The following is an 8,943-nucleotide window of genomic DNA, read 5'->3' as shown; positions in this document are numbered from 1 at the left end:
ACAAATCCGTTGCCGTCGGTCCAAATCTCTCGAAAACAACCGACTTGTAAGCGTAAAGGCGCGTGTGAATCCCCTAAAAGAGAGAATAAATATTGTGCAGTTTACGCTTGACAAGGATATTCAAAAAATACCCCCTTCAAAAATGTTCAGATTTGTGAGTTGTGTTTTATTAAAGGATGAACCTAATGACTCAAACTATTAAAAGCCATTAAGAACAATTATAGAAATTACTAATAATTTTAAAGTAAATTAAACTAATATAAATCAGTGTAAAAAATCATAAAGGATTAATAACAAGTTATTTAAAAAATCATTAAGAAAACATTGACCATTTTATAAAAAATTAGATTTTTGCTTGTTTATTTTCCTTGAAGGTTACCATTTTGATTTAATTATTACATCATTTTTCTTAATTCAGATTGTTTCAAAGAAAAGTGAAATAATAACCATTTTAAATTCATCAATGGAATGCATTTGTCAGTTTTGTACAGCCAAAATAAATAGCAATTAAATTTCCATTTAATAATACTCGTTTCTGAATTTAAATATTTTGCATACATTTCTGTTAAATTTATTTTTACATATTTAATCATTTTGTAATCCCTTCCAGCTTGCATTGACCACCTTGGTGGCATTGGCTTCCAGCCAGCACTATCATCAGGATCCCAAGACGGCGGCCATCATTAGTGAGCAGCGTTACCTGTCCGGAGATGGAAAGTTCGGAGCTGCCTATGAGCAAGAGGATGGCATTAACTTCAAGGAGGAAACGGATGCGGATGGTACGCGTCACGGCAGCTACAGCTATGTGGATCCCTCGGGCCAAAGGCGTACGATTTCGTATACGGCAGGCAAAAATGGGTAAGGATACTGCTAAAATTAAATCTCTCAATTTTCATAAATTTTATCTTTAATTTTTTCCATTTAGTTTCCAAGCTTCTGGAGATCATTTGCCGCAGGCACCACCTGCACCACCACAGCCCGTGCCAACGGCGGGCTATCAACCACAGCAGCAGTACCAGCCTCAGCAATACCAGGCTCCTGCCCCACAGCCTCAGGCTTCCTTCCGCAGCAACGATTACGGCGATGATGGATCCTACGATCCCCGCTACAACGATCCCTCCTTCGGCCAGAACCAGCAGAGCTACCAGCAGCCCGCTCCTCAGCCCCAGTACCGTCCCGCACCCCAGCCCGCCTACCAACCGCAGCCCGTGCAGCCGCAGCAGCAGCAGTATCAGCCGCAGTACCAGCAGCCCCAGCAGCAGCAGGCGTACTACACCACCACCACCCCCAACCCCCATCGCTTTTCGCCACCCGGAAAACTCTCCCTGAACCGCACGCCCGATGGCTTCACTTACTCCTTCAACAAGGTCTAAGTCTTAATTTCCATTCCTAACTCAGACATGTTGCATCTTCTCCCTCTTTTCTTATAACTATAATCCTCCCCTCAATCACTTTCTTCTCTCTTTTGACTCCATCAAAACTCTTGTGTGATATGATTAAGAGCAAATTGTAACTTTGTATCGTACTTTCCTATATTCGTACTGTTTGTTTGTAATTTATAATGCTACACAGAGAAAATTAGATGCCATTACCCCAAGAAAAGGGGTAATATTTTTGAAATATAAAGAAAAAACAGAAATTAAGAACTTTTTCTCTGTGTTCTTCCCAACTTTAAAAGTAATTTTTAAAAAAGCGAAGCGAATAAACTTCGAAGTTTTTAATTAGAATTTTTAGTACTTTGGGCCTTGGGACATCTGAGCAATTTGTATTCATAGATGTGTAAGAGCAATCAATATACGAAGGAAACCAAAACCAAGTTCGTGTCCTGCAGTCTTTTGTTTTTTGGCCATTGGCTTTTAATTTAATTTCCAGCAGATTTATCTAAACACCTCGGGTGGTGAACGCCCACTAAAAAATGGTGCATTACACAACCGACTTTCGTGCATGCGAAACGAGTTTCTGTTACGATTCTATACGGCCAACAAGGAAAGACCTCAAACGGGTTTCTTGCCCATTTGACAGTAATCTTGGCCAATTGTGCAAAATTCCAATGAAAATGAAATCAGCTCGGTGCTGGCTTAGCCGGAAAACCATGTGCAAGTGGGGGTGGCACAGGTTTTTTATAAGGGGATTGGGTCACTAAATCAGTTCCCCAATGGCAGTTCCATTCGTCAGGCTCCAGTTGGATTAGAGCAACTTAATTACATCCAAATATTTTGCTCACTTTTATGCACCATCGAACGCAAGAATGCCAGCTAATTGGCTGCTTCCTCTCACCTGTTGAGTTCTCAGCGGATTATTGCATGTCTGCAATTACAACTCAATTTGGACACTTAATTTATATCATAAGAAATATGCAGAAGTTTATTATGAATTGTATCTTGGTTTTATTATAATAATTTTCTTAATATTGTAATAACTGCTTATTAAATCAATTTAAAGACTTATACCTAAAATTTTACTTAATTAATATTATATGACTAGAATTATTTTATAGGGCTTAATGGAAATGTAAATTTTATGTACACCTAAAAAAATAAGCTTGCAAATCTTTTTATATTTTAAAAATATTTTACAAAAATAAAACATATTTAAATAAATAAATAATGAAAATATTTGAAAGGGGATAGATTTTCTTTATTTTTTACAGAATCCGTTTCTACTTTTACATTTTTAGGTTTCAGTTATTATTTTTCCCTGTGTACTTTCCACATCCACCGGTTGGCATTCTTTTTCACCGTCGACAGCGATTACATTAACAATATTAGCAACACTTTTCAGAGCTTAGCTTTCAAGGTCAGTTTTGTTGTGGACTCGAGAGTCCGGCTTGGAGTTTGGATTTTGCCTTTGCTGGCTTGGGCTTCTGTTGAAATTGCCCAGTCAATTAAGAAAATCAATTTGGTTTTGTTTCTGGCTGCTTATTGTTTTTTATGATTTCTTCTCGGCGTGCCTTTATGCACCCACTTTTGCGGCAATCGCAATCGATTGAATTGTATTGAGTTGGATTGGCTTGCTCAATTGCGGATTTTCGTTTGGCTTTGCGAAAGAGGTAAAAGTCAAGAATTTACCTGGCATCGAAACAGGTGTCTGATGGGTGTGTTGGTTCTATTTTTATGATTGACTGGACTTATTTTTAAAATGGCAAACGTCGCCAGATTTGGTCGCGAGATCTCAGGCTCCATTTATGGCAAGTGGGTGTGATGAACCGGGTTTCAATTAAATTGATGAGTAATTAATATCTTTAATTAAACTGGCAGATTAACACTTGGAAGCTAATTTGTCATTGGGTTAAGTGATTTAATATTATTTTTTAATGCCAAAGAGGAGAGAGATTTGATAAGTGGCGGATCAGGATTATGTTGGGAGGGGGTTTTCAAAACAATTTTTTATTTCAAATTTTCACCCCGAAAAGGGAGGGGATTTATCCCAAATATATCCCCGTGGATCCACGCATGGATTTGAGCTCAATTAAGTGACGAAGGCAGTTCATCAGACAATATCTCAAAGCTAAGACTCGAACCAAATGTATAGGGGCTTTGTAAACAAATTCTACATGGCGCCACTGTGCTGTATGTAAAGTGATTACACTGAAATCTCTATAGGTTGAAATCGAAATGTTGATAAACACAGTGGCGTGGCAGGGGGATTATCGGTGTTCCACCCCTTAAATCCTGTGCAAAATATGGTTTTCAGAAGTTTGCCTTAATAAATGAGTACAAAAACGCGCCTCTACCACACATCTACCACTGGATAAACATAATTTCGAAATTTGTTCCTTATAAGTTAATTTTTTCGTAAAAATTTAAATGTAAAAATATGTTTTTTATAATATTTAAAAACAGTTTAATCAATTTTACCAACAAATGTAGAGTTGTATTAAAATTGGTAGAGAAATCCTTGATGATTTCAGTGGGCCTTCTCCAAATGTACGGCTCTCAAATCCAAGAAAAACCTTAAATCACAGCTAAAGTAAATGGTCTTTTATTATTTACAACACTACTATACAATACGACTACATTACATATTTATATCGTTATATTTTAAATTTAAATTAGTAATTTATTAAGGACTAAGTGATTTCCCATTATACATTGATGACCAGTGCTGTGGACCGGTACTTTCGCTTGGGCTTGAGGATGGTCTTGGGTGGTCGATTGAGATCTCCGCTTGGAGGACGTCGCCTCGAACGCGATCCCTTGGGCGGAGGTGGTGGTGGGTGGTCGATATATTTACTGCGCAGATGCCCGGGGCCACCAAAATTCGGGGGATAGGCCTCAAAGTCCTCGATCTCGAGATCTGGCCGGGATTCCCGCTCCTGTTCCTGAGCCTGGGCTTTCAGGAACTTTTGCAGCTTGGGATTGTTCAGCAGCTGGACTTTGATGGCCTCGTCGAGGAGTTTTTGCTGATCCTCCAGATAAGCCTCTATTTGCTTCTTGGAGGCCACATTCTTGTAGCGATCATGGGTCTTGGGTCGCGGCAATGGAACCACTTCGTAGTCATCGTGTTCGGGTTCGTACACACTATATGAGTTGCTGCTGGAGGCGACGGTTGCCTTTGGCGGAGGCACCAGATGAAAGGGATCGGCCTCCGCATCGTATTGCACTGGATTCCACTTTGATCTTTTGGGCGGAGGTCCCACATCCTCACCGGAACCAATATGAACATCGGATCCATAGCCGGTGCCCTTATGAATATCGGATCCATAGCCAGAGGCCTTGTAGGGAATGGCTGTCACATATTTCGGCTGCTTCTGGTAACCGGAACTGCTGCTCTTCTTGGGCACCGTTATCGGATGCTGGACGCGGATCTGGGTGCCAATGGTGTATTCCCGACTGTCCTGCACGGAGGATTCCCCGGAATATTCGGCCGAATTGTAACGCTCACCGGAATAGTCCTCCTCCTCTTGCTAAAACATTAGAAATATTTACATTAAATGCACTAATTAGTTCAGTTTTAATTGATGTAGTTGGAATTTTTTTAATAAAACATTTATATACAAAATTATTTAATTTGAAAAGTTTTTTTTGCTGTAACTTATCCCAAAAGGATGCCAAATCTAAGAGATTTAGTGTTTTATACAACTAATAATTCAATATATTGAATCCAATTACTTTCAGGAGGATATAAAAAATTTAATATTTTGATCCTTTTTTCACATTTTTTATAAGTGTACGAGTACTATCATATTTTTTTGCAAAAAATGTCAAAAATAAAAATGTTTAGATTTAAATGCCAATCGATTGGGAATTTATTTACGAGCTCAAATAGCGATCTAGATTTTTTGTATAAATAGGCATTTTCTTTTTAGACTTTTCATAAAGTAAAATCGAAGCAATTTTTGAATTTATTTTAGTGCTTTAATCTCCATATATTTTATTGATTATTAAATATATCCTTTTTATATTTATCGATCATTTTTAATATTTATTTATATAAAAAGATTTTAGTATGAAATTATTTCTTGATTATATCCACTTTTTAAATAAACTGTTGATGCATTCAGCGAATTAAATTTCATTTGCACTCGCTCTTTCTATCATAACTCACCGATCCATAAGGTCTGTAGTGGGTCTTCTTGGGATACTTCTTGCTCAAGGGCCGGTGCTTGCTCTCGTTTGTCTGCAGATCGGCGCGCAGATAGCCAGCAGGTCCAAGTCTCACGGGTCCTGGCAGAGAACCCGATGATCCATGTCCCGATCCCGGAGACACCGAACTGAAGTAGCTTCGCCGGTAGTAAGATCTCGGGGGTCGCAGGCCAGAAGTGACCGTTACCAACACCATCGCCGCAGCCAAGAACTGTTGGGTTAATATCCATTTTAATTTTAGGCTATCACTGCGGCTACAAACTGCTTACATTCCAGTACACTTTCATTTTGAGTGGGCTGCCTTTTTGGGGGGATTATGTCTTTGTGAAAAACTCTCTTCAACGGTATTAACCACCAGCGTGGCCCCAACGAAACTGAAAGTTCGGCCAACGGACGCAACAGTTTTATGCCAGCTTCCTCGAACCTGCCGCAACATGTTTTGCAATGGCAATCGCAATTGAAACCTGCCAGGTGAGCTAGTCAGTAGTCAGTGGTATCCACTAGTAGCTCTGCAGATCGAAATCTCCGCTTCACGCATGGACTTACCACTCACAACATAGAGTTAATAAAAAAAGAGCTTACAGCCGCAAACTGAGGCATCATTTGCATTTCCACGAGGAAATAGAGCGATGGGGCAGGGGGCATAAATAAAATGTTTCTTTATGGCCGTAATTACACATAACGATGGCCATTTGCAAGTTGTAACTGCGGTGGGGGATTTGGTTTTGCTTTTGACTTTGGTCTGTGACTTAATCGAAAAGTAAGCAAATGAGATACGCCAAAAGTATGACAATAAAGTTAATAGGCAAAGATTGATAGCTTTTTTCATGGCGAGTAATTTTATTAAGTAGCTGGTAATAAAATATATATAATTTATAAACGATTAGTGATAAATTTTAAAAGATATTTTTATGCTCTCTGTCAAGTAGTATTTAACTTATCAATTAAATTTATCTGCAATCAAATAATTTTAAAATATTCACTTAATTTGTTTGGAATTGATTAGTTGACCATAACATTTTTTAATTTTAATTTATTTGTTATTTAGTATTTTAATGCCAGAATCTAAGCATTTTTATGCCTATTTTCTATCATGTTATATTCTACTTTATAATAAAACTCGATTAATTTGTTTCTTTACTTTCTATTATTTTCTAAAAAATAACCATCTTGAATTAAATTTTTTTCTTCTTTAATTTTCTTGGATACGTAGACTCAATTTTAAGATATAATAATAAATTTAATATTGTTTTTCATTTTCATCTCCGATTTAAGGGCTGACCTTTTAGCCACCTATTTCTTCCAGTGCATAAGGTCTACCGGCACGAGCCACACACCCACTAAAAAAAAGAAGACAGAAGAAGAGCCACCTTATCGACTTATTTGAATCAGTTTCGTCTGCAAACGGGTTTTCACGAGTATTACCCAATAAACGCTGCACTTTTCTTCTCTCCGTCGCCGCTTTTGGCTCGAAGTTCAGGTTCAGCCGGGGCAAAAGCGAGCCAGGAAATGTTCGTCTCTGTTAGCCAGCTGGCTCGGCGTTTTGGCCTTTTTTTTTGCCATTTTAGCCGGTACGCTTGGACTACTTTCTATCGGCCAGGATGCGCGATCGAAATGCGGAAGGTATATGTACCATGTATATGTACGGAGGTAGTTTGTCTTGTCTCCGAGCAGCTGGAAGTGGAAATGGAAAAATGGAAATGGGAAAAATGGCAATGGATATATGGACAGGGACTTGCGTAACATTTCACCACGCTTCATTTGCACAATTATTTTGCACGCTTATCCTGTCTCTAAATTTTCAAACTGAGTTCCCATGTCGATTGGAGGGGCAATTAAAGCGATGCTTTAATTAAATCTCGATTGAAGCCCCCATGGCGTATGATGGATAATTGCAGCACTTGTCTCCAATTTGCTGGCCGTGGTTATTCCACTCCCCGTTTTTCCCAAAGACAAGGTCAAGCTCAAGTTCAACACGCGTGACAATTGCCTGCACAATTGTTGCAACTTTGCTTAATTTCCCGCTTCCTCGTGGAGCGACTTTAAACTTGCACTTGGACTTAAACTGGCTCTTAACAATGGTTTCAGTTTTTTTCTGGTTTCCGAAAGTCTTTCTTTTTTTTGTGAAAGGAGTTGGGGGCAGGGACCTGCGAATGGGAGTAGAAATGGGCATGGCCAGGTGAGCCGCCCAGAGCAACAAGTTGATTGGCCAGTCCAGCAAATTGCCGGGAATTTGAATGAGCCGTTAAGAAAAGCGGCACGAAAGGGTGCCTTAAATTACATTTGTTCGGGCTATTAATGTCCCACCGATCAATCGATTTGCTACGCGATTATATCTTGCTTTGATTTCATATTATTCACAACGATTCCCAATTGATTGCAGGCTTATCAACTGAATTAAGTCCTACACTCAAAATAAATTTAACCCTAAATTTTAGAAAATCGCCCTAAATATTTATTTTTTCTAAATACAAGAAAGTTATTTCTAAATCTAAGGAAATTTTTCTTAAGTCAAGAAAGTTTTTCTCAAATCTAGGAAGTTTTTCTTAAATGTAGAAAATGGTTACCATGAACTAAAATCACCCTAAAATCTAGAAAAAATGCCCTTAAAATTAGAAATAATTTTCTGAAAAATAGAAAGGCAAACGAAAATAATAAAATATTTTGGCAACACTTTTTCTAAAAATGAGTGCCCTAACCCTAAAATTAAGCTAACCCTAAATAATAGAAAAATTTTCTAAAAAGTAGAAAGTTTATCTAAAAAATAGAAATAGTTGTTTTCACATGCTCTGGCACACCAAAATGTTCAATACCAGAACTTGTCAGATGCCGGGCGGCTGTACTCGTAGCGCAGACGGTTAAAGCGCTTGGTTAGAAATCGAATCGACCCTGGTTCGAGTCCCAGAGCAAACTATTTTTTACCTTTTTTTTAAGTTTTTTTTAAAATTTGTTTTTATACCCTTGCAGAGGGTATTATGATTTCAGTCAGAAGTTTGCAACGCAGTGAAGGAGACGTTTCCGACCCCATAAAGTATATATATTCTTGATCAGCATCACAAGACGAGTCGATCTAGCCATGTCCGTCTGTCCGTCTGTCCGTCCGTCTGTCCGTCTGTCCGTCTGTCTGTCTGTCCGTCTGTCCGTCTGTCCGTCTGTCTGTTTCTACGCAAACTAGTCTCTCAGTTTTTGAGCTATCGGGACGAAACTTTCGCAAAAGTCTTCTTTCTATTGCAGGTAGTATATATGTCGGAGCCGACCGGATCGGACAACTATATCTTATAGCTCCCATAGGAAGGATCGGAAGAAAAAAACTTTAAAAAATTCTAGCTTCGGTGTTTTTTGAAATATTACCTTCTAC

General features: G+C 38.6%; 2 protein-coding genes across 2 annotated transcripts; one reads left to right on the top strand and one right to left on the bottom strand.

The window, feature by feature from the left end:
• Positions 1 to 1,786, top strand: Cpr100A (Cuticular protein 100A). Its single transcript, XM_017144987.3, has 3 exons — positions 1 to 154; positions 611 to 858; positions 926 to 1,786. The coding sequence occupies exons 1-3, from the start codon at positions 143 to 145 to the stop codon at positions 1,371 to 1,373; spliced, it is 708 nt and encodes a 235-aa protein (XP_017000476.2). The 5' UTR covers positions 1 to 142; the 3' UTR covers positions 1,374 to 1,786.
• Positions 1,787 to 4,084: 2,298 nt separating this feature from the next.
• LOC108059664 (uncharacterized) lies at positions 4,085 to 5,944 on the bottom strand. The gene is made up of 3 exons (XM_017145023.2): positions 5,855 to 5,944; positions 5,548 to 5,796; positions 4,085 to 4,906 (listed from the first exon to the last, which is right to left on the bottom strand). Exons 1-3 carry the CDS (start codon positions 5,870 to 5,872, stop codon positions 4,085 to 4,087), a joined length of 1,089 nt encoding a protein of 362 aa, XP_017000512.2. The 5' UTR covers positions 5,873 to 5,944.
• Positions 5,945 to 8,943: the final 2,999 nt, after the last annotated feature.

The sequence above is a fragment of the Drosophila takahashii genome, chromosome 3R, assembly GCF_030179915.1.
Source record: "Drosophila takahashii strain IR98-3 E-12201 chromosome 3R, DtakHiC1v2, whole genome shotgun sequence".
Lineage (NCBI taxonomy): Eukaryota > Metazoa > Arthropoda > Insecta > Diptera > Drosophilidae > Drosophila > Drosophila takahashii.
Note: the sequence above shows the minus strand (reverse complement) of the source record. Positions and strands in the feature narration are given on the sequence as shown.